Raw genomic sequence first — 23,839 nt, forward strand, 5'->3', positions numbered from 1 at the left:
TTCACGGAGAAAAAAAAAAGAAAAACCCAAACAACGCCTCCACGTTCCACCAACCCCCCCCATACAAAAGCCAAGATGGTGAGAATACCATACTTTCGGGAAATCGCTCCGTTTAGCTTAATCGTACTTATGATTCTGAACCTTCTCCTAAACGGCATTCAACCATCTACAAAGCGATCAACTGAAAGTCTACGCTTGAATTGCATTGCCTGTCCCTGGAATAATACCAGAGGAAAGGGGACCAAACCAGCGTGGGTGTGGCCAAAAACGGATACCATCCCACAGGTTTGCATATGGCCGATTATTCCGCCAAATAGCTCTGATCCTCGCATCGGTCGCCTGATTGCCTTCTGTGAGAAGCTCAAGGACCGGAAGAACAACTGCTGTCAAGATTCTGGCGGCCAGGGAAAGGGCGACACTGAGATAGATAATCAGAAGAGCTTACTGGCGCCGAGTAATCAAATGGAGAGGAAGCTCGAGGTCCGAAAAAGAGTTGAGAATGTTGGGATGTTTGTTGGATGTATGGTTATGGGTGTCGGAGGCTGGTGGTGGGTTCATAATGTATTGGGAGTCGGTTTGAGGGTGGCTATTTTCTGAGATGCTTGTAAGCTTGGTTTCATGTGGAAGATAGGAGAGGCTATGACGGATCTAAGAGGGAAGGGAATTGAAGCGGTGGCTGTCTTATGTTCTGTTCTATCTAGGCTGGCACATCCTTCGTCAGCAGGTTGTGGGAGGCGGAGAGATTCTGCCCAAGACAAGAAATAACAGTTCTGCCAGAGCTGACCGACTCCCATGAGATTTACCTCTTCAACGATGAGCCAAAATTGGGCCACTTGCAATCCCTTATGCAAAAGCCAACGATGCGTAATAGAAAATTAATGAAGATGCTGGTAAAATAGATAGCCAACTGTGCTATGTTTCTTAAGAGTCTTTCGCTAATAATAACCTGGCTCGCTCGCGCAACCAACCCGGACCCGAGATTAAGATATAATAAACAATAGGCAATAGTATGTTAAATAAAACAGGCCGGATGGCCGAGTGGGAAACTGGGGGATAGAGCCACGCAACGTTTGGGGCTGGAACTTCGGTTACCCACCGGTTCCTAGAACCAAACGTCACGTTGGGGGGTTGGGTCCTGATAGCCGTCAGGTCCTAAGCGAGAACCAACGTGAGGTGTCGGCTCAAAGGCAACCCCGAAATTGACGGGGAAAGAGTGGAAATCTGGGGGATAGAGCCAAGTGACGTTTGGAACTGGGAACTTCGGTACCCACCGCTTCCTAGAACCAAACCAAACGCAACGTTTATGGCTGGAACTCGGTATCCACCAGTTCCTAGAAGCCAAATAAACGCCATGTTTGGGGCTAGGACCTGATAGCCGTCAGGTCCTAAGCAGAACAAACATAAGCGCTGTCCGCTCAAGGCAACCCGAAATTGACGGTGGAAGAGCGGGATCTGGGGGATAGTGCCAAGCAACGTTTGGGGCTAGGACCTGATAGCCTTCTGGAGTCGGGTCCTATGCAGGACAAACCGTGAGCTGTCCGCTCAAGGAAACCCCGAAATTGACGGTATAGACAGGTACTTGTACCAGTGATCCAGTCACAACCCATTTTTTTTCTTCTTTTTCCCCACGGGGGTCTTTATTCTTGATCAATATCTAGTATATCATTCACCGACGCGCGTAACCAAAATGTTTGTTTTTCTTTTTTACTAATTCAATGATATTATTCACCTACCTACGGGTTGAAAGTTGCAAACTCTATCTGGATTACAACCTCACACTCAACTCATTACAACTTCAACACTCAAATTCTTTACAACTTAAACACAACTTCCTCAAAGCACCAACTCCACACAGATACAGCACCCAACTTGTTGACCGAACAACAAACCATTACAATGAAGACCATCAGCTTTGTTGCGGCCCTTATCCTCGCTGTCACCTTGGCAGCTGCAGCTCCTGCGTCCCCTCCCAAGACCGCCAATACTATCACCCTTCGCTTCACTGTCCTCCAGCGTGACAACATTTTGGCTTCCAAGACTGTCCCGGCCGACAACAATATCCAGGTCCAGGCTCGCGAGGCCCAAGGCTGCGTAGGATGCTTCCTCGAGAAGCCTCCCCCAGAGCAGGGTAACGGCGGGGACATGGGCCGGTCCCCAGGCGGCAAATAAGCAAGAGTCCTTCGCCACTCTGCTTCGAGTTCATCAAAGTTGATTCAAATTACTGGGCGGACATGGCCGTTGTGAGTAACACCATGCTGGCAGAAGAATATTTGAACTGATATATTGCATAGTCTTGCGTTTTGCCTGGTAGCGATGGACTTCGTGGATATTGATACATAACGTTTGGTGATGGAAGCACGTTTCATCGGTTGGTCATAGGAAGGCAAATGACTACACGAAAACAATAAAATAAACCATAAACCAAATCCAGCTGTGCCTTTTGCAAGAGCTTCCATTGTGAACTTGAAATCTATAATTGTAGACTGATTCACTATGCCATTCCAAAGTACGCTAGAAAGAAGAGATATTATCCCGGAGCAAATCTAAGATAAATGGCATTCTTGCGGAACTCAGAGATGTAGTGGATCCTTAAGCTAGTGTATAAATCCGTTCGAATTTCACGGTAAGGTTTTGCGACCTCGGTGTCATCAAGCACGGTTTAACCAACTACGATGAATCCAGGACTTCAAATTTTCATTGCCCAGACTTTAGATATTCCGCTAATAGAGTTATGCAGACTGCAGATTCAGCTCTCGCTCGCGCTACGGGACCGCGAATATTTGCAATCTTGAAACCTTGAATGGAGGCTATATCATACGTTGGTAAACATGGCAGCGGGGATTGGCCAATAGCTTGAATCACTTCCAACTTATCAGTGTATTACGAGGGGCGTGGTTCAGCCTCCAGATGCCCTTCATGCCACGATGGCATTCCATGTCCAAGAGCAACAGTGCGCGCAAGGTGGAATTCGCATCATTCCCAGCGTATGAAATCTATCGAATGGGCGTCTGAGCTTTGTCAGAAGGCTTCCCAGTCCGCCACGGGTAGGTCATGTGGTGACTTGTGAAGTCCAAACTTAGCGACCAAATATCTCCAGTATCAGAATGCCCACAATAAAGGTTTTCAAATCATTTGGACACTGCATCATTTCCTATGTGTTAGTTTAAAGGGGGAGGGTCGATTCGCTAAGTGCCAAGTGGTCGCCGAGGATTAGCCGAATCTCCCCCCTTTCTCAGCATCAGCCATTACCAGGTTAACTCACAGTTTTCGATATATCGTAATCCGCACATTAGAAAGTATTAAGATTTTGTAGAGGATCGATCGGGACAAAAAGCGACAAAAACGACACAACACGAAAAATAACAAAAAGCGACAAGAGATGTAGGCAATCGCCCGGACCGAACTCTTTTGCTTCCAGGGTATATAATAATACTTTTACTTGAAACTTTGCCTCTTTTTCCTGCCTTTGCAATAGATTTATTTCATTTCGCTTATCATGGATATGTTTGGCAAAATAGTGATCAAGGAAGTCGAACGCGTGGGACGCGACTCGATTAGGGACCACTTCGACATGTTTCTCGCTTGCGATTGCAGTATATAATAGATTAAGACTCCAAGAGCTAGGAGCACAAGGAGACCTAGATAAGATACTGCATCTGCGTTTTCGTACACATCAAATGATAGGGTGCTGCGATTTGATCAAAATAATACCTTCCGAAAACTCAGATGTAGTCGGCTCATTATAGATTCTCCTTCCATGTAACCTAGCTGGTTTAAATTTTAAAATCAAATTTAAGGAGTAGAGAACTCAAAATAGAATAGACAGAAAATGAAAATAGAAGGAATAAGAAGCGGAAAAAAAGGAACGAAATTGGTAGAATAAAAAAATAAAATAAAGTCGTAATAGGCAAAAGAGTTCATTGCCCACAGCCAATTAATCTCTGCCGTTTCGATTGTGTCGCTTGACCTAGTTATATTTCTCTTCGATATGAGGATCGCGTGGCACTTGTGGGGAGTGTCTTAAAGAGCTAGGTTGTCGTTATGTTCGCTTTTCTTATTTAAATATATATGCTTGCTCAAATAATAGCGAAGATATCCTGGCCACCCGGCGATATACCGAAAAGAGGGAGATGGTGACAGGTGCGATGTCAAAATCGGCTCACGTGCTGGAAATGCAGTAGTCTGCTGTAAGACTTGACCGTGGCATCTGGGATAGCTATCAATATACTTTTAAAATCTTGATCTATATAATTATCTTATGATAAATATATACTAGTGCAAATAGTTAATTTTGTCCACTTATATGTGAAAACATGTGGGTTCAGATGTGAAGATGTGGATGTTACTAAATATACATAAGGAAATGAATAAATCCACACCTGCCAAGCTGCAACCAAGATAAGCGAACGTATTATCACGGAGCGGGCCGCGAAAACGCAAGACCCTTCGCGTACCTTCGGTGATATTCTGCCGCATTCCACTGACCGCCTTCCGCTTTCTAAGCTGCATCGAGCCGGTTCACGACATTTCCAGAAGCTGCGACTTGCCACCAGCCAGCCCACGATGTGTCTAGAAACTCCTGGTAACGCTTTCGTAGTCCCGTAAGCAACTGCTTTCTCAGCAGTAAGTGTTACGTCTTAATCGCTGCCTGTGTTCGAAATGTAGGTATATAAGGATCTCTTTAGTCGGTTGTCATTGTTTTCTCCATCATTCAGAATCAAACCATCAGAGCTCCAGCATCCTCTTCAAAGCTTAAGCTTCCCATCTCCAAACAAATCATCACTTCGATACTTCTCTCACAAGGCTTTTTACCTCAAAACACCATCAAAATGCCTTTCTTCCCTCAAGTCTACCTCTCCCCAGAGGCCAACTTCCTCCAAATCCTCTCCGAGCTAGACCAGCCTCGAGAAAAACAAGCAAAGTCCTGCGTCGCTCGTCAACAACAACCCGCCAAACGCCAGCCAACCTTCATCCCAAGATTTGATGTTACCGAGACGGAACAAGCTTATGAGCTGTACGGCGAGGTCCCAGGCCTCGAGCAAAAAGATCTCAGCATCGAATTCTCCGATGCCCAGACGCTTCTTGTCCAGGGCAAGACTGAGCGCACATCTTCCACCACCCAGACTGAGAAGACCAACGACGCCGAGATGAAGGATGCCGAGACATCTTCTGACGCCTCATCTGTGAAGTCCCACAACCCAACTGTGGAAGATGATTACGACGAGGCGGATGCACCAATCACTCGCACCACTCCCGCCACCGAAACCACGACCCCAACCGAACAACCACAACAGAAACAGACCGAAACCCCCAAGCCTAAATTCTGGGTCTCGGAACGCAAGGTCGGGTCTTTTGCCAGAAGCTTCTCCTTCACTCAGCGCCTTGAACACGACAAAGTGGACGCCAGTTTGAAGAATGGTGTCTTGCATGTGGTGGTTCCAAAGAGTGTTAAGAGGTCGAGGGTCTCGATCAATGTCTATTAAATCTCCTGTCGAGTATCAGTTATCATCTGTTGTAACAACATCATAACTGTATAACACAATGGCATGCAGGATGGAGTTTGGGATCTGGGTAGCTAGCTAATAAATGAAATTTTCCTGTTTTCAAAGATGACCAATTGTCCCTTTTCGTGATCGTGATAAAAGTGCTTATTGATTGTGATATACGCGGTCTCAAAATTCTCGGGTTTTCAAAATGAGCATAAGCTGTGTATAGTGTTTCTCTGCCTGCTGAGTGACGGTGACGCGTGCGGCAGAAAAAACCGACAACAAAGGATATAACCCCAAATAACTTTTTTGCCCGTTAAATAAGCTCCGATGGCCCAGGAGGCAAGAGGAGGCTCCGCAATGAGCTTAAACTACGCGGGTGACAGACCGGTCAACAGCTGAATAAACAGAGGGCATGAATTATGTGGGCATTGGGGTGTAAAGATCCATCTAGAGGCAGCCAAAAATAGAAAACCGTGGGATATTACAATTGATAAAATCAATTCGAACGCGCTACAAAGAGCGCATAATAAATTGTAACAAATTACAAAAACTGGCTTGAAAACTAGCAATGAGGGCAGAGGGTAGAGTCCATCTAAGGGATGCTGTAACAACCCTAGCAGCAGTTGGAATATTCCAAATGATTAAAATCAGTTCGCCTGGTTTCTCTTAGCCCGACGGGGCTTTGTCTTTTGCCATTTTAATCCATTTTCTTTTAATTACGTCTGTTGTAGTGTTTTTTCTTTTTGGCCGCAATTTGCAGCTTTTTTTTTTAGGACGCGGCATCACTTTCAGTTCGTTCTCCTCGTATTTCGACCCGACGCCCATCAAATCAACACAATCTCGGCAACGGAACCCTCCGATAGGAAATCGCCTTCCGTCTCAGTTATCGTCATGTCGAAAAACCCAACTCGCTCATAGAGCTGATGGTCTCCAGTTTGTAATATTATTTTTTTGCATCTGTCAGACGAGATATCACAAACAGGGCGGATTACGAGGCCAGAGAGTTCCGCCTTATTGCCGAAATATTGTTTTGTTTTCCAAGTCCCCGGAGCATGCGTGAGGAATAAAACCCACAAAGGGTCTTTGTTTTCCTCCTGGGTGTCGAACCGTATCCGAAGCCTATCTTCGCCCTTTTCAGTCCCCGGAATCTCGAACGACGTTCCAGATGTTGTCGAAGTTCCACTGGTGGATTGTAAAGGAATAATAGGGGCATCGAGTCTTATCCAGCCGTTTTTTATCTCGCCATGCTCGTTACGCCCTTGGTGCTCTATAATACAATCGTGAAAAGTGACTAAATCTAACGGTTGAGGTGGGACGTAGGATATATTCCATCGCCTATCGGAAAATGTTACTGGGCCGACGACTGATGCCCAGGACCATGACGGGGCAATAAAACAGTCTGGCTTTCTGGAGGCTGCTTTATCTACTTCCCAGGATATGCCGTACCATATATCTTCCCACCAAATTCCGGCACAGTACCTCGCGCCATCTTCATTTGCCAGTATGCTTGCGAGGCCAGACACCCCAGGTAATTTATCTGAATCAAAGCGTAATTGGCGACGGCTGTAATCCTCAATCATATCGTACCACTTGTGGTAAGAATATGTCCTGCCGATACGATCTGGGAAAAGGAGATCAATAGACTGGTTGACGATAACCTGATACTTCAAGTTGTATTGATCGGTGTACGCCTCGTCATAGCAGCAGGTTTGACAGTCCCAGAGAATTTTATTTTTATGGAATTTCAGCTGCCTGCAGGATAGATAAGCCTCCTGCAGAGTCCAGCCGCGAGAATCCAGGGGAACGGTGATAGGGGTAGCTGTAAGTCCTGGGGGCCGGAGGTGAATTTGTGTTCGGTTCCCTGATGGAGAAACAACTTCCAAGGTAGAATACACGGGGGACCGTGGCGTCAGAAACCCTTCTACATCATCTGACGCGCTTGACGCAGATATTGTCAAGTATGCGTTGCGGTAAACTTGTCCCATCTGTGAAGATTGAATCTGCCAGTCGCTCGTGTCCCCTTGGATAATACACAGTGAGTCAATCCACAAATATCGGATCCCGAGATGCCGGGCAATGATAATTGCATCACGAAAAGTGGCAGTTGCAAGCTCTGGCAGGAAGCCTGCTTTCATATCAGGCAGGGTAGCCTGAGTTGTCATGAACTGGTTTGCCGTTCCCCAGCAGTGACTGAGAGCAATATATTGACCCCGCTGGCCATCTGTCACAATCAGTTTGGCGACTTGAGATGCTGATGTGCCAATGCCGACATCTAGGATTCGGGTCGGCAGGAGCGGATTTCTGTCTCTCTGACATCGTTCATGGCTGCTATCACATATGTCAATCCATCTCCTTATGCGGGCCAGAGTCGCGGGACTAAGAGGATCAGGATCCACAACTTCCCCGGAGCTGCCTTCAATCCCAAATATCTAGAACTTATTAGAAGTGGGATCTCGATATAACGAGCATACGGTAGCGTGTGATACCGGGATTAGGTACTTACCCGGAGAGACTGTGGTGCACATGTGAAAATATACTCCGACTCCTTGGGTGTATTTTTGCCTGACCACGAAAGGTATAGGTCTCTAATTAATCGCCAGAGACAGCACTTTTTCGGTGCGCTATCCAATTCAAACTCGGGTTCATATTGGCCGAAATGGTGTTCCAGTCTCGGGAGATCGATTGCCGGGGGCTTCGAGTCCAGCTGAAGGCGCTGGCAAACGCGACATTCGAGTGGCTCTTGATCCATAATTTATCTTCAGTTTTTAACTAACGAGATCATAGACCTGTCATGTACGCTAGGAAGTATCTATAGTCTGAGGGTGGCCGACAATTTCAACTAAGGAAAGTTGTTGTCAGTGTCTCATATACTCTGGATATATTCGCTCGCTCTAGAACGACTAGTTCGCATGGAGAATTGCATATTTGCTGAGTAACAATGTATAACGCAAATGCCTTGAAAATGGGCGAACTGAGCAGCCAAGAGAAACACTAAAGGAAGGGAAGAAAAGACAGAGCGAGCGACAGAAGGGTCAAGTTCTTGTAAGCCTCGTTCCAATAATTACCCCGCACTAGCAGCTGCACCTCGTGTCCGTAATAATTCCTTTTCGTCGCCAACTGATATTCTAGTCACACACCTTATCTACCTCTCTCGCCATGTTCACTAAGATCTATAGAGGGAACTAAACCTAGGAGGACGAATACTACGCCTATAGTTATAATCTATATATAAGAGGTTATTTAGTATAATATGGGTAGGTTGTATTAAGAGGGACCATTATAAAACCAATAGAAAGTACCTGTGTATTAGCCTAATTAACATTATCAATCGTGACTCGGACTTACCTTTCTTACCAGGTTTGAGAAAATATGGGCTTTTAAATGAGTGTGGATGTGCAAATTCAATACAGATTCTAAACGAGTGTGTATATGGCCAAGTAGTTATGACCACTGAGAGACTCCGTAACAGCAGCCAAACTAGGGGAACTATTATAGACACCCTGTCCTCTTCACACGGCCACCATAAGCATGAGGGTCTAGTTGGGTTCCTTATTCGCGATTAATGAGGCCGGTAGATTAGGGCTGCTCTCGAAATTTTGCTTTCGATCATGTCGAACAATTTAGCGAAGAAGCGTGTGTTCAATTTCCCATTAAATAACTTCCACTATTTTCAGTTCAGAGAGAACGAAAGGCTTAGGCAACTCCCTCTCAGAAAGTTTCGAGTAATCCCCTCGAATAAACAATCAGTCGTCAATTCAGAATGAGCTTGGAGGAGCGTGGAACAGGACAACAAACCCGGTCAAGAATCAAACTGACGACACAGTTGCGGCGGCCATGGCCATATGGAAAGGACACTATGGGAGTAAAAATTGTTGAGGCTCATGAGACAGCGCAAGGTAAAATGTACACATTAGGATATTCCAATTGGCTATGTGCCGACGAGAAATCCTCGACGTGTAATAAGCATGCTGAGAAATAAATGAATATATGTAAGATACAGAGTTCGTAGAGCGTGCGGAAGTGCTATTAAACTAGTCTAGTACATAAGGGAACACGTTGGAACGTCTGAGCATTTCTATTGTCACAAAAAAGGGATTTTATATCACCACGAGAAACCGTTAAGAAGGCGGGGGTTTTAGCTTTGCGCTACGTTGCTATATTACCAGCCGTATAACCATATCGAATGAAAGATCAGTCTTTCTCATTACCAAGGCTAAACTCCCTTAAATCCCAGGGATTCGGCATGGTCTTTCCTCGGTTTCCTCATCTCTAGAGAAAGCACCGTCAACTCATGTTCCTCTGACTTGTGCTTCTGATATTCGGCCTCCTCTTCAGGCGTATTATCGGGATCAATCCAAAACAAAGCATCCATAGTTGCTAAGCTATAGCTTTCCCAGATAGGCTTGAAATACGGAGTGAAGAACAGGTCTCCCTTCTCCAGATCGGCTCGAGGTACCTTCTTCCATGCCATTCCGTCAGCCGGAACCCACCCCATTGGCTTTGGTGGCTTGACGGTCGTCCAGTACTTGATGCATCGATTCTTCTGCAGGTTAAGCAATTCGAGCTGTCGTTGTGCTTCAGCTGCTCGGGTTTCGCCCAAGTCTAGCTTCCATCCCGCTGGTTTGTCGTCAGGGAGTTCCGTCTTGACTGGTGCAACAAGGCGATCGGTTAATATCTCCTCTGGGGTACTTTTCGAAATCAATAGCTCGATGTTGCTCCAGTGCTTCTCTAGAGCTGTTGCGCGTGACTTGAAGTCGTATCTGGTGTCGTCTTTCAATAAGATTCTTGATACGACACCGATTTTCGATCTCGCGGTAGTTTGTTGAAGTACGTGTGCTGTCAAGTCATCCCTGGTTTCCAGGGACAAAAGGTAGTCAGACATGAGTTGCAGATCATCATCGGGCAATGGCGTTGGAGTTAAAACGCGTTGAAGATAACCAAGGATGCATTCAACTGTCAATTATCAGCACTAGAAGCTCATAATCAAGTGATATCCATGCCTTCTTTCACGGCATTTTCGATTTCAGGAGAAGGCGGGCGATATTCCAGAGGGATCGCGGGCCAGACGCGCTCGCGTGGAGTGCTGCTCTCCGGAGCTCCAGGGCCAACAACAGCATCATACGAGGCGGTGCCGCAAAAGAGGCGATCAATGACATACTTCGGCGCGTCCTGCTCGCTCATTGTGAGAATAGAAATTGAGAAAGGTTTGGATGAAGGAATACCGAAGGACGTCTGCGGCGAGGTCTGATACTTGTACTGCGGCAACGCACAGGGTTCGCGTAGGCAACTCCTGATGCTGATAGCGCTCACGATCCCCAAAAGCATAAAAATTGACAAGATCAGGCTGAAGCTCTAGGCAGGATACCGCGATCCAATGATGGCTGTCAAAAACTGGAGAAGAAGACGAAAAGATGACCATTTAGGGACGAGAAGTTCAGGCAACATACCCCGTACGAATACCAGTAAAATGCCAGGAGCGTACACCCCTGTCAGGGGGAAGTTCAAGAAGAATCACGGGATCTAAAGCTGTATTACTAAAAATATATTATAACCGAGGTTAGCTGACGGAATCGGTTAGGGACCGGGGCCCTCTGACTCCTCAAATACTCCGTAGAAGGCCCCTCCTCTTAGATTAAGAAGCTAGAGATTAGCGTATATAATAAAATTCCTAAGATTTATTATAAAGTTTAATAGGATTTATATAAATTTATTATAGTTGGTAAATTTAGTTATTATATTATATACCTTCAACTATTTATTAAACTCTACTTATTGTGGTGGGGATCCAAGGGACCACCAATTACTTACTTTGTTTTTGCACCTTTACCTGTATTAGAATTAGCACGTTGATAAGTGGAGCCACCTGGGCATATAAGCTCCTGGCACTCATTTTCTCTTTTACATCATCATCAGCGACCACACATGTACGCAGGACAATACACACGATTCACCAGAATACAGCTGGACCAGGGAGAAGCTGGCCAGTTAGAATAATTACGAATACAAACTCAATTTGCTATACTTATATTAATGACCGGATCTTGTGACTATTAGTCGTCCTGAAATGCCACCACCTGGGTGCGCCCCCGAATATTCACTCCCTCTAAAGAACATTAATCCATGGATTAGTCTTCTTTAGCCAGATGACTATACGACGATAATCTGACACCGAGCCTACCGCTCAATTGACGCCTATTACCTTGACTGCAGTCTTTTGGTTGTTTTATCCACGGTCCCTCCTGACAATCCTAAGGGTCCTCTCTGCACCTCGACATTATGATATATATATTTCGGTTTATATAAAGTCTTTCTTAAAAATTATTAGTTACTATCTTTAATTATTCTAACCATCTAAGTTTTTAGTCACGACTTCGTCTTATTATGTCCTACTGAGACCGGCCATTGAACGAACCGCATGTATCGACAAAAGTTGGAGAAGTAATTTCGTAGCTTTTCTTCCGAAAACTGAGCAAGGAGCCATTATTTCTTGTCAAATCGCACACTAATTCCCTGCACGGCTCTAGGGTGTAGCTAACCTGGAAGTAAAGAGTTTCTGGCTATTCCAATTCTCTTGTATAGTATTTCTACAAATGATACAACTTAAAATATATATTGAATAACATAGTTGATTGATTGTCCTAATTTGAGTAGAATCATTGAAGAATATACAGGTAATGACCGAAATAAGGTTCCCCAAGTAGCAATAGAGCCTGAAAGAAGTAGTTGCAGAGGTAATTGCAAAGTGACAAAGGGTGCTCGCAAGTGCCTCTTAATTAGATAGGAAATAATTGAAGAGAGAAGTAAAGCTAATAAACCAGGTCCAGCTGCCTACAACATCCTCCCCGAGCAAATAGGCTCTTCTCCAAATCTCAAATGCCCAAGGCTGTGTAGATTTAGCTAGGATCAATTTTCTTCAACAACAGCTTCAACAACGCCTTCATTATCAGTAGCTGCCTCCTTGAACCATACTTTAACAAGTTTGAGCCCAGCTTTGTCAAGCAATTGACCCCAGTGTTTTGGTGTTCGTAGGGTCCCGCTGTTAAACAACATCACAGCCATGTCAAATTGTGTTTGTACAGTCGATGCCCCCTTCTCAGGAAGAATGTGTTCGTGCAAGAGCAACTTAGAATAACCTGGTATCATAGCCCGTTTGGCTTGTTGTAAAATAACAAGGCATTTGCTATCAGGCCACTAGAAATCAAGGCATTAGCTTTACTCATCCTATAAAAATCTAGGACTATGGAAATGGGCAAGGAATTCATAAGTACAGGGATTCTTGAAGTATAAAAAGAAATTAGATTATTCATTGAAGATCGGCTAATATAACGATACAAAATTAGGGAACTCTCCAATCGCTTACATCATGGAGGATATGGTGATAGAAGTATACTCGAGCACCTAAGCAACTTTAGCGCAGTCACTAATCAATATCATTACAAATCACTTACCTTGGATTGGCTGGCTGGTAAAAAAGTCGTGTTTGACGTACTCAATTGCTGGATGCAAGTCCTTGATTCCGTCGATTACTGGAGGTCGATCCTGTAGAACTAGTCTCCCTTGCTGTGGATATTTCATATTGAAGGCTTGCAGATCATGGCCTTTCCCACCACCCACATCGACCACAAGCGCAGAGTTATCTCTTGCACCATGGATTACTTGTTCTTGGATAGGGTACCAATCAACCCAGGATTCGTTTGCACCCATTAGACGTACCATAAAATCGTCGAAATCACGCTGCATCTGGGGCATCGTGCTCATTAACTCGAAGATTGTCAGTTTGGTTTGATGACCGTATTGTAGGAGACCATCTCGACTATTGGTGGGATTCTGATATCCCGTCTCCTCGAGAAATTTTGGCGCTTTTCCAGCTGCCACAACAAGCATATCCCACCTAGAATCGTGCTGTCAGATCATCTTATATGAATCTCAGGGGGGATATACTCACATAAATATATGAGCCTCGGCTATTCCCTGAATTGTCATTGCCTTAGTAACGGCTGTGGCCGCCCAGGCCTGGTCATCAACCTCCTTGACAAATCCGGCCGCCGATAATGTCCGCAGTATACGGGCTATTACAAGATCAGCAGTTATCCCAGAACTAGATTTCAGGTTATTGCACTTATGAGCAAATCATCTCCACCCGATACAGATGCCAATTCCACCGTGGTGATGGGTCCGCGAGAAACTATGTGTTGAAAGAGCTTCAGACCGACCGCAATTCGAACACTCATCGGTGTGAAAGCCTAAGCAGATTGGAGTGAGAATGCATGAGTGAAATAGATGTGGAGAGGCACGTACGGCAAAGGACATATTTACTGCGATATCTTCCGGCGCTTGAAGTGCTGCAGTTAGAGCTTGACTCAAGCGTAGAGCCTCTCTCTTGACGTTTTGATTGTCCTCACTCGACAACGTGAGAGAAAGCTGGCTCAAGGCTTTTATGAGCGCAACCGGTTCATTTGGCTCTTTGTACACAGACATGTTTGATGATATTGCAGTCTATGGCTTTTTAGAGGCAATTTAAACTGTATAACAGTCCAGAGGATAGGCAGTCTGAGGTGCTGTAAATTGTGTTCCGTATTCTAATGATTTGGAATTCCGTGACGACAAAGGATAACAGCTGCGATGGGATGCTACTAAGGGGGTGGTAAGTAAACTATATAACAGTCTAGATGACAGGAAGTCTGAGGTACTGCATAATTTGGAATTCTGTAATAACAAAGGATGACAGCTGCGATAGGCCGGTACGAAGGGGGTGGTGATGTAACATCACTTTTGGTTAAACTCAAAAATGGAGACACATGTTTGCATGTGGTTAATTTAAAACTTGATGTAGTAGTCAATGCTCAACGACACATTTGAGGTCCACAGGATATCGTTCAAACTGGGCATAAATGGCATAGTATATTAGTGTGTGTCATGAGACCCTAGCGCAGCGTTGACTAGTTTATCTATAGAAGATGAAGCTTGCATGTGCTCTAGCATTTTCTACGAGAACCATATCAGATATATGATAACTCCTTGAACATGCAAGCTGACCGATTCATAGTGTGTCCTCCCTTGTAAGAGCTTGTACTCAGGACCCTCGCTTTTGCCACCACCACACCAACTTTAATTTTATATTAGTATGCAATTAAAGTGGGTGTGGTGGTGGCAAGCTATACAATTAAAGTGTGTGTGGTGGTGGGAAAATCGAGGGTCGAGGATGTACTACGAGTCGTGGCACAATATCTTATATGTACAAACACATACTAATAGAGAAATTGCGCTGCAGGATTTTCCTCAAATCAGAATCCTAGAACAGCACGCAATTAATGAGTATAACAATAAACAGTGCCAATAGGTCACAGGACAAGAAATGAGCCGTAGACCTTATTATTAGAGGACCTAGTTTGACAAGACTCAAGACAAGGAGGAGAAGCATTCGCCACTAAATTCATACACTTATCTGATATGTGCAGGATTGAATCTAGGCTTTGCTGAGTTCAAATTAAAATTTTAGCTTATAACCAAATTGAGAAAGGGAGCGGAGTATTCTAGGATGGGCAAAGAAGGTATTTGTGCCACAGAGAATCTCGGAGCAGTTATTATACATCTAGTGGCATGTTTCCAGAACTAGGTAGTAGATTAAAGGGTTGCAACCCATCAGTGGATATCCTTTCTTCACGGCATGTACCTCTATCCAACTTCTTTACAAACGACATGTCAGTTCTCTGTAATCACATTGCATTATTAAATAGAATGTCTCTAAGCTGGAGCATGTAGCAAACTTGTTATTAATGCAGATCTATTCTGCCTTTGTCAGAAGGGTTGCCTGTAACGTTACCAGTCAATTTTGATGAGAAACCGTAGAACCCATTCTAGATCAGATCAACAAAGAAGACTTGGATCTGTTCAAGGAATCGTCACAAGAATGATTACAAGGTATCCGGGTAATCTACAGAGTATTATTATGTTAGTAGCGATTACCTTGGTAGTGAATATCTTCTAATGTACCCAAGGCCCGTTCAGGAAATCATCCCGACAGGTTGAAGATGCCGACCCTACCAGGCAGAGGGTTGGAGGGATTTTCACAAAACCAGACCTGGGGGGTCATAAAACTATGCTCATCCCATCTGCCGCTGCCACCCTACATGTGTAGGAGGATTTGGAGACATGTGAATTGTATCAAAAGACTGTAGAACCATTATTATATCTCCCTATATCTAGCTTTGGTATCACATTCATCTTACCAACTCAACCAGTATCGCCCCATTATCCCGCAATGTCGCAGACAATCCTCATCTCCGGAGCATCTGGGTTCATTGCTTCCCATGTCATCCGCCTGTTCCTCGAATCTGGCTTCAAGGTCCGCGGCACTGTCCGCTCTGAAGTATCTGCAAAGATAGTCAGAGAGACGCATGCCGAGTATGCCGATGCTCTGTCGTTTGCCTTTGTAAAGGACATCTCGGCACCCGGAGCGTTCGACGAAGCAGTCAAGGGTGTCGATGGAGTGAGACTCTTGCTAGCAGTAATTTGTCGGATACTGATAGTTCACCAGGTAATTCATACTGCGTCTCCATTCATTCTCGACGCCGAAGACTACGATAAAGAACTCTTTAACCCCGCCGTCAATGGCACTGTCTCGATTCTCAAAGCCGTCAAGGAGCACAATCCATCTGTCAAGCGCATCGTTGTCACATCTTCCTTTGGCGCCATCCTGGATTACACTGCCGGCCATCAGCCCGGCTACATCTATACCGAAGCCGATTGGAATCCCATGACGGCCAATGAGGCGCACGGGGCGGATCCTGTTGCTGCTTATCTCGTGTCGAAGACACTGGCTGAGAAGGCCGCGTTTGAGTTTGTAGAAACGCAGAAACCGAGCTTCAGCATCGTAACAGTGGCGCCGCCATTGGTGTATGGCCCGTTGTTGCACGGCTATGAGAGCATGAGCAAGCTGAATACATCGTCAGCTGATATCTATCGCCTGTTTAATGGATCATCTAAGGAGGTTCCTGATACCGTTTTCTGGGCCTGTGTTGATGTTCGTGACGGTAAGTTTGCCCATCGCCTAAATTACAGGACTCGTCGTCGTGTTGCATGCTAACCATGTCTCACCAACAAGTTGCCAAAGCCCACCTCCTCGCTTACCAAACTCCAACTGCTGCAAACCAACGATACATCATCTCTGCGGGTAGCTTTAGCTACCAAATATTCTGTAACATCATCCGAGCACGTTTCCCTGAGTTAGTGGCGACGACGCCGGAGGACAAGAGCAGCTTGCCCTTTCCGGACGTGTACAAGCTGGACACAACCAAGGCAAAGAATGAATTGGGAATCGCATTCCGCCCCATTAAGGAGACCCTTATGGATACAGTTACGAGCTTGAAGGAGTTGGAGAAAATCACAGCATAGAGAGAGAAGGTGCTATTGAATAATATTATCGTTTAGCATCAGGCTTTAGACTACCATTAAATATGGACTTTATGAAAGTGAGCTAAGTGACCTTGTTCGTCGGAATGTACATGGATGAGCTCGGAAGGTGAAATAGACGACATCAGAGCGGCATATAAATTCTGCAGAAAGTAGGAAAGGGCAACCAGTAACATCTATATCCATTGAGTGCGACTGTGTTGCATGTGCGAACTTGCCACGTATTGAGGACATTACTCGCGATTCAAAGAAAGTAGCCTTTAAGAAAAGCCAAAACTTCTCAGTAATTGCTATGGTATATTATTAGCAACACTATCTCCGTGGGCCAAAATTCATCAGCGGTTCAGTGGCACCTTTCTAGGGCAGTCTCGTTGGAGCCTCCATGTAAATAGTTATACTACTCCACAAAGCTAAAGGGCCGCGCATGGCATGCTGTTGACCGAACAGTACAGGGCTCGGCATTCACTCGGCGTAGTGGATGAGAAGGCGATGTTGCGCCATAGGAGGGCTTAAGCTGGCTGGTTCAAATGTACTTGCTATTAGCCCGAATCAAACCGGTCATGACAACATACCTCACCCATCCCACCACCCATTGCACGACACCAATCATGAAACGCCGATCATGTGACTACCCCAAGTCTCGCCCCTTGGTCTTCCCATTCAGACTCATTCACATGCTTTACAGTTATCAAGGAGGTTACCCTACATTGCAGCCTTGTTGAGACGGGCTTTTCCTAACATCTATATTATCATCATCACCAAGGCATGGCCAGGTTCCCCTCTCAAGTTCGGTTCGTGATGGAGGGTCCGTGGATGCGAAGCAACCCATACGGCTACTCCAAAGTGATAAGGCAGGCATGAACGACCGGAACGGCCCGAACGACCCCAGGACGCCTACGAGTGCGTTCCGAGCCGCATCCTTTAATTTGAGCCACAGAATATGATAATGGGACACAGCATCTAGGCCATGCAAGGAGGCGCAGACGGCCCCTGCATGACACCATCGCCATAATATTGGCCCTTGGTTAAGCAATTTGAATGCAGTAGGGGTGGCCTTGGTTTTGGTTGGCATCCAGTATCAAGCCACGCTGTGTGTTATTAGACCGAGTAACTACGGTTGAGTAGATCAGCTCGGTGGCGGAGAGGACAAGGTATAGTGTTGCTGATGAATTCATTTCTGCCTGCCAGCTACCGGCACAACAGATATGCAACGTAATCTATGTCTTTAATTTTGAGGCCACCCATTGTTCTCAAACCGATAAGAGTAGAGGCACAGGCAGGTTTTTTGGCTGCATGGATGGATCCGTCATTCCACTCATTAGTCACCAATCAACTTTCTCAGCTACACCCTTCTCACAGTCCCCTCATTAAAGCTTCGTTTCGGGCCATACTGTATAGCGCAGTGTCTTTTGCCTTCGCGGCCTGACCATACAAAGTAACCAGGATGTTATCAAGGTTATTGTGAAATAAGAAGCGGTGGGATGGTTCTCTCGCTGAGTCTGGAAGAAATATGGAGCAGGAGGATAAATCCCCCCTGGTCTTAAATGCTATCAATGCTCACCACAACTCCAGCAACTTGTTGCGTTCGTAGATGGCCTTTTGTTGAAGCTCGGTGATGAGTTTCCTGTAACCAACTCTCCAATACTTGGTACATGGGATATTGACTAGAGATAACAATGAATAGGACTTGAACAGGTGGAACCCTTCAATACTGGACACCGAAACGCCAATTCTCATAATCTCGAACGCCCAAGATCACCTACCCTTGATTAAAATTACTCTTGCGGCACAGAGCGAACCATGAGCATGGGCGAGGGAGACGAAGTCCTTCATCCTCTCATTGGGAGATGCTTTCCTGCTACAGAGCAATACCTATATTCTAACTGTTCTTCATTACCAATCAAGGGTCAAAATATCGAACAAGAAGAGGAAGGTGCATGAAACATACCACAGTTTCCTTGTTCCGGTTAAATATACTGTTCCGGATGCACTGGGGCTCATTCGTAATAGCCACATCAACGGCATATGCCACGAACCTCACAAGGCCAATTTGCTATTCGACGGTCGGGCAGTGAGCGACCTGGGCTGGACACCGGCATTTTGTTGAGACTAATATAAATAAAGTGGGTGTAGTGGTGAGACACTCGAGGCTTGACAATGTGTAAGAGGAATGGTATATGCTCTAGCATATACAGAAGCATAAGCACATGCTAAATAGCAACTAAAGTGTAGGGTATTAATCAAATCAGAATCATAGAAAATGAGGCAATCGATAGTACCGATATGCCGAACGGAGCTTATGAACCAAGCACCTAGTTTGCAATAACTCGCGACGAAGAGAAACCTCTGCTATTAAAAGAATACGCTAATCTGATTGAATTTTGGGCCGAATTTAGGTATTACATTTAACATTAACCCTTGTAGCTTGCAATAGTAATTAAGGAAGGGAGTGGAATAGATTAAGGATGTGTAAAGGAGACATGTGTGGCACAGAGAGAACCTCGGAGTCTTTGTTCCTAGAAGACAGACAAGTGGTAGAGGTACGGGCCAGTTCAAATGAACAGGTCACAAAGACTAAATTCCAAAACTTCTATTAGTAACTAAACGTTTTTTTATATTCCATTAAGCTGCTTAACTTCCCAGAAACAAATTCTCATTCGCACACTCCGAATTTATCAGAAAACATAGGCTACTACAATGACGCATATCAGAACCTCAGCCCTCAAAATACCAGTCGATATCGCACAGTATATTTTCACTAGATTGCATCAAATGGGTATTCGGTCAATCCATGGAGTTCCGGGTGACTCTAATTTGGCGTCGTTGGACTACCTCCCTAATGCGGGTCTTAAATGGGTGGGTAATGTGAATGAACTGAATGCAGGTTTGTCCTACCCAATCTTAGTTTTTCAACATCCTTAAATTAGTGTCTCTCTAACATTCTCTTTCTAGGATATGCTGCAGATGGGTATGCCAGAGTCAAGGGCATCTCTGCACTAATCACAACTTTTGGAGTCGGGGAACTTTCAGCAGTCAATGCCATCGCAGGTGCTTACGCCGAGAATGTTCCTATCGTTCATATTGTTGGAACACCGTCAAGAATATCACAACAAGAGGGACTAATCCTCCACGCCACACTGGGCAATGGCAAGTATAATATCTTCTCGGATATGTATAGGCAGATTTCATGTGCCATTGGAGAACTCCGCGACCCATCTGTTGCAGCAACCGTAATTGATCATACCTTACAACAATGCTGGCTTAAAAGTCAACCTGTCTACATCTCTTTACCTACCGATATGGTCAAGCAGAAGATTGAGGGAGAGAATTTAAACACCCCTATTGATCTGAAGCACGGTGTCAATGATGCCGCAGAAGAGGACGATGTTGTCGGAGTTATCTTGAACAGACTTGTCGCAGCGAAAACCCCAATTATCCTCGTGGATGGTGGTGCCCGTCGTTCCCAGATGCTCGAAACCGTTCATTTGCTCATCAACAAGACAAGATTGCCGGTCTTCGTCACCCCTATGGGCAAAGGAGCTGTAGATGAGACGGATGAGAACTATGGGGGACTCTACGCCGGGGATGGCAGCCAGCCCGAGGTTCAAAAGCGTGTCGAGTCCTCTGATCTGGTTTTAATGATCGGACCAGTTAAGGTAGGCAAACTAAAGATAAAACTTTAGAGTGGGGCAATATTAATCGCTGGTATTCTAGAGCGATATAAACACTGCAGGCTTTTCATCTAAGATAACCCAGCAAAAGGTTATCGAGTTCTACGGCACACATATTAGAGTGGGATATTCAAGCTATATAGGAATTAAAATGAGAGACGTTCTCCGGAGAATCTCTAACCAGGTCGACCTATCCAAACTCCCAGTCCATACAAATCCGGCACCCAAGATAGTTAAAGAGCACAATGACGGATCGCCTAATATCACTCATACCTGGTTCTGGTCTAAAGTAAGCAGCTTCTTGAAGGCAAACGATATTGTTATCACAGAGACTGGGTCTCCGAGTTTCGGTATACTAGACACCAAGTTTCCCAAGGGTGTTTGTACTCTTAGCCAAATTCTCTGGGGCAGTATTGGATATTCTGTTGGCGCTTGCCAGGGAGCTGCTCTTGCTGCACGTGACTCTGGAGATGAGGACCGGCGAATTCTCCTCTTTGTCGGGGATGGGTCGTTCCAACTTACTTGCCAGGAGATCTCGACTATAATTCGTCTGGGGCTAAAGCCCATCATGTAAGTTCACCTATGTAATGCATATTTACTACTTATCAACGTATGTAGTTTCATCATCTGCAACGAAGGGTATACAACAGAGCGCTTTATCCATGGCATGCATGCTAGTTACAATAACATCCAACCTTGGTTGTTTAAGAATATTATCAAGGCATTTGGTGCTAAGGAGGGCTTCTACAAATCCTACCAAGTAAAAAGCAAAGACGGGGTCACTAAACTCTTTGAAGATAAGGAATTCAATGAGTGCAATGTCTTGCAATTGGTCGAGTTACATATGCCTAAAGATGATGCTCCACGAGCCTTGAGAGTAATAGCTCAAGCGTTGGGAAAGTGAACCTCCTAGTCTTAGTATGGCAGGCCCCAAGGCCGTGGAGCGGGCTATATAGGCTTAATGGACGTATACTGGATATACAGATGAAAATAAGTAGGATATTCTTGCTTCTAGAGCATCACTTTGATGTCGAAAACCGACTCAACTGGCGCGTGATCATTTATCTACCTGCCAAATACTGCGCTCGATCTGTGTATTAAATTTACTGATAGGGTGGTAATATATCCGATACATCAATATTGGGTAATGGGGTGGCCCTCAAGTCAATATATATTGACTTGAGGTATGGGGTGGTATATTGACTTCCGTAATTCGAGGGCCCATTGACTAATAGGCGAAATTGACCAACCGGCTTAGCAACTCCCATCGTACACTGCAGTTGCCTGCCTGCATAGCCCGCAAGTAGCCAACCGAGCAACATCCGTCCGGTCACATTAATGCTAACGATACGACGTTGTATTACGCTATAGACACATCCGTGGTTGTGGCAGCATTCGGTTTCCACTACTATCGATCACTCGAGAAAGGTGGAAACCTTGGGAATGGCGGGTAGTTGGCACTATAGGGTTGCAAATTGCATGCAGGTTGGAATGAAAATGTAGATATTTACGCTCGTCGTATTTACCAACGAAATAGCACGGAGTAACTCCCTTATCCCCAAATTTGATTGGCTGACTAAATAAGTGACCTGAGTATCGATAGTACCGGCTGAAGCGTAGACGGTGTTTCCGAGCAACTAGCGCCGACGAGCCTTGGATGAATTATATATATCGCTGATACGCTCCGCAGGTCCTACGCTAGTGACTGAGTCCTCCATTGACCATACTGGGGCTGCCAACTAGCCATTGCTTCAATAGAATGGATTTCTTCTCAAGACAGGTTGTGTTCGTTACGGGCTCCACCGGGGGCCTGGGTGCCTGTCTCTTGTACAAGCTCACTGTGGTGCTACAAGTTCCGAAAATCTACGTTCTCATTCGAAAGACACCTGACGAGGCCTTCAAAACGTGGCAAAAAACGATCCCAAACCAAGTTGATGAGATCTTGCGGAATGGACAAGTTCACCTTGTTCAAGGTGATTTGACAATGCCGCAGTTTGGCATCGACGAAACTCTCCTCGGCGAGATGGAGCAGGAGGTCACGGTTGTGATCAACTCCGCGGCAAGTATCAGCCTACGAATGAATCTCCGAGATATAGTTATGGTCAATTGCCTCCCAGCGTTGGAACTGGCTGGCATGGCCCTCAAATTCGCCAAACTTCAGTGCTTTCTCCAGGTGTCTACCGCCTATGCTCTGACCGATAAGTCGGGAGGGACGGTAGAAGAAAGAATCTACCCAATGTCAAGCAGCGCGCACCAGGTTCTTGAAGATGTTATTTCGGGGCGGTCCGATGACTCGAGCGAGTTTCTCTGGCCATATGGAAAGTCGAAACGCCTCATGGAAGTCCTTCTGACGGAGCGATTCTCTCGCCGTTTGCCGCTTCTCATTGTTCGGCCCAGCCAAATTGGGCCGGCCATCAAAGAACCATACGCACTCTACATGCCGATGTCAGCCTGCCCTATGAGTAGCTGGAGTTCACGGTTGATGTATCCGGTAGGCGGCACCGTTCTGTTCGGAGTCGAAGATGCCTCCTTATTTGGACAGAATGTTGTCGACGAGATTCCAGTGGACCTTGTATCCAACGTCATCCTCCAGCACATCCAGCGCGGCACGATCGGGGTAGTCAACGCTTCGGCGCAACTCTTTGTGCCCAGAACATTCAATCAATTCCTTCAAGACATTCACTGTGCGGTACCCGACCGCTGGAGGCGCAGGCTTCCGGTTGTTGCCTGTACGACCAATCCCTCCGCCGAGCAGAGTGAATTAGCCGACTTATACCGTATTCACACCCGCGACTATCTCATTCTCACAGAGAGATCACGCGGTCTCGATCTCGACGGCCCCATCGGACTGGATCTTCGTGGCTTTGACATCGAAGACTACGCGGCAAGGAGAATGCAACATATATACGCTGAAACGGTCAAGGTCCTAGAACGGAAAGGCAAGGAGAAGCAGAACAAGGAACCGACACCATCTAAGTTCTAGATCAGCGCTGTTATATTCAACATGTTGATGCGCCGCAGACTCTCCTAGCGACCGCACGGGCTTTGCGCAAAGCTTAATCAAGGCTTACGGAGGCTTTTACAGTCTGTCCCGGGTGTGGTAGGGGGGTCCCATGATTATGCAGCAGGAGCCGAATGTTACGATTGCAAGACTTATCATTGGGACCTTAGGCTCAGACAACTACTGGTTGACAGGAGATCAAGACCAAGAGTCACGGGACGGTCGGTCAGTGATAGATCTAGGAGTGTAAAGGTTCTATATAAGCC

At 45.6% G+C, this 23,839-nt stretch overlaps 8 protein-coding genes across 8 annotated transcripts; 5 read left to right on the plus strand and 3 right to left on the minus strand.

The window, feature by feature from the left end:
* Positions 1-1,896: 1,896 nt before the first annotated feature.
* BP5553_06369 (uncharacterized protein) lies at positions 1,897-2,169 on the plus strand (the record flags this gene model as incomplete). Its single annotated transcript, XM_032014992.1, has 1 exon — positions 1,897-2,169. The coding sequence occupies one exon, from the start codon at positions 1,897-1,899 to the stop codon at positions 2,167-2,169; it is 273 nt and encodes a 90-aa protein (XP_031868413.1).
* A 2,660-nt stretch (positions 2,170-4,829) lies between these two features.
* Positions 4,830-5,483, plus strand: BP5553_06370 (uncharacterized protein; the record flags this gene model as incomplete). The annotated part of the gene is made up of 1 exon (XM_032014993.1): positions 4,830-5,483. One exon carries the CDS (start codon positions 4,830-4,832, stop codon positions 5,481-5,483), a length of 654 nt encoding a protein of 217 aa, XP_031868414.1.
* Positions 5,484-6,313: 830 nt separating this feature from the next.
* Positions 6,314-8,238, minus strand: BP5553_06371 (uncharacterized protein; the record flags this gene model as incomplete). The annotated part of the gene is made up of 2 exons (XM_032014994.1): positions 6,314-7,918; positions 7,993-8,238. 2 exons carry the CDS (start codon positions 8,236-8,238, stop codon positions 6,314-6,316), a joined length of 1,851 nt encoding a protein of 616 aa, XP_031868415.1.
* A 1,464-nt stretch (positions 8,239-9,702) lies between these two features.
* Positions 9,703-10,670, minus strand: BP5553_06372 (Uncharacterized protein; the record flags this gene model as incomplete). Its single annotated transcript, XM_032014995.1, has 3 exons — positions 9,703-10,339; positions 10,414-10,442; positions 10,500-10,670. 3 exons carry the CDS (start codon positions 10,668-10,670, stop codon positions 9,703-9,705), a joined length of 837 nt encoding a protein of 278 aa, XP_031868416.1.
* A 1,722-nt stretch (positions 10,671-12,392) lies between these two features.
* On the minus strand, positions 12,393-13,967 carry BP5553_06373 (S-adenosyl-L-methionine-dependent methyltransferase; the record flags this gene model as incomplete). Its single annotated transcript, XM_032014996.1, has 6 exons — positions 12,393-12,680; positions 12,850-12,887; positions 12,938-13,380; positions 13,435-13,558; positions 13,609-13,732; positions 13,788-13,967. The coding sequence occupies 6 exons, from the start codon at positions 13,965-13,967 to the stop codon at positions 12,393-12,395; spliced, it is 1,197 nt and encodes a 398-aa protein (XP_031868417.1).
* Positions 13,968-15,750: 1,783 nt separating this feature from the next.
* Positions 15,751-16,883, plus strand: BP5553_06374 (Uncharacterized protein; the record flags this gene model as incomplete). Its single annotated transcript, XM_032014997.1, has 3 exons — positions 15,751-15,978; positions 16,027-16,522; positions 16,594-16,883. The coding sequence occupies 3 exons, from the start codon at positions 15,751-15,753 to the stop codon at positions 16,881-16,883; spliced, it is 1,014 nt and encodes a 337-aa protein (XP_031868418.1).
* Positions 16,884-19,598: 2,715 nt separating this feature from the next.
* On the plus strand, positions 19,599-21,476 carry BP5553_06375 (Thiamine pyrophosphate enzyme; the record flags this gene model as incomplete). Its single annotated transcript, XM_032014998.1, has 4 exons — positions 19,599-19,785; positions 19,854-20,557; positions 20,616-21,142; positions 21,191-21,476. The coding sequence occupies 4 exons, from the start codon at positions 19,599-19,601 to the stop codon at positions 21,474-21,476; spliced, it is 1,704 nt and encodes a 567-aa protein (XP_031868419.1).
* Positions 21,477-22,331: 855 nt separating this feature from the next.
* On the plus strand, positions 22,332-23,555 carry BP5553_06376 (Fatty acyl-CoA reductase; the record flags this gene model as incomplete). The annotated part of the gene is made up of 1 exon (XM_032014999.1): positions 22,332-23,555. The coding sequence occupies one exon, from the start codon at positions 22,332-22,334 to the stop codon at positions 23,553-23,555; it is 1,224 nt and encodes a 407-aa protein (XP_031868420.1).
* Between the last annotated feature and the right edge of the window lie 284 nt (positions 23,556-23,839).

The sequence above is a fragment of the Venustampulla echinocandica genome (assembly GCF_003357145.1).
Source record: "Venustampulla echinocandica strain BP 5553 chromosome Unknown scaffold_4, whole genome shotgun sequence".
Lineage (NCBI taxonomy): Eukaryota > Fungi > Ascomycota > Leotiomycetes > Helotiales > Pleuroascaceae > Venustampulla > Venustampulla echinocandica.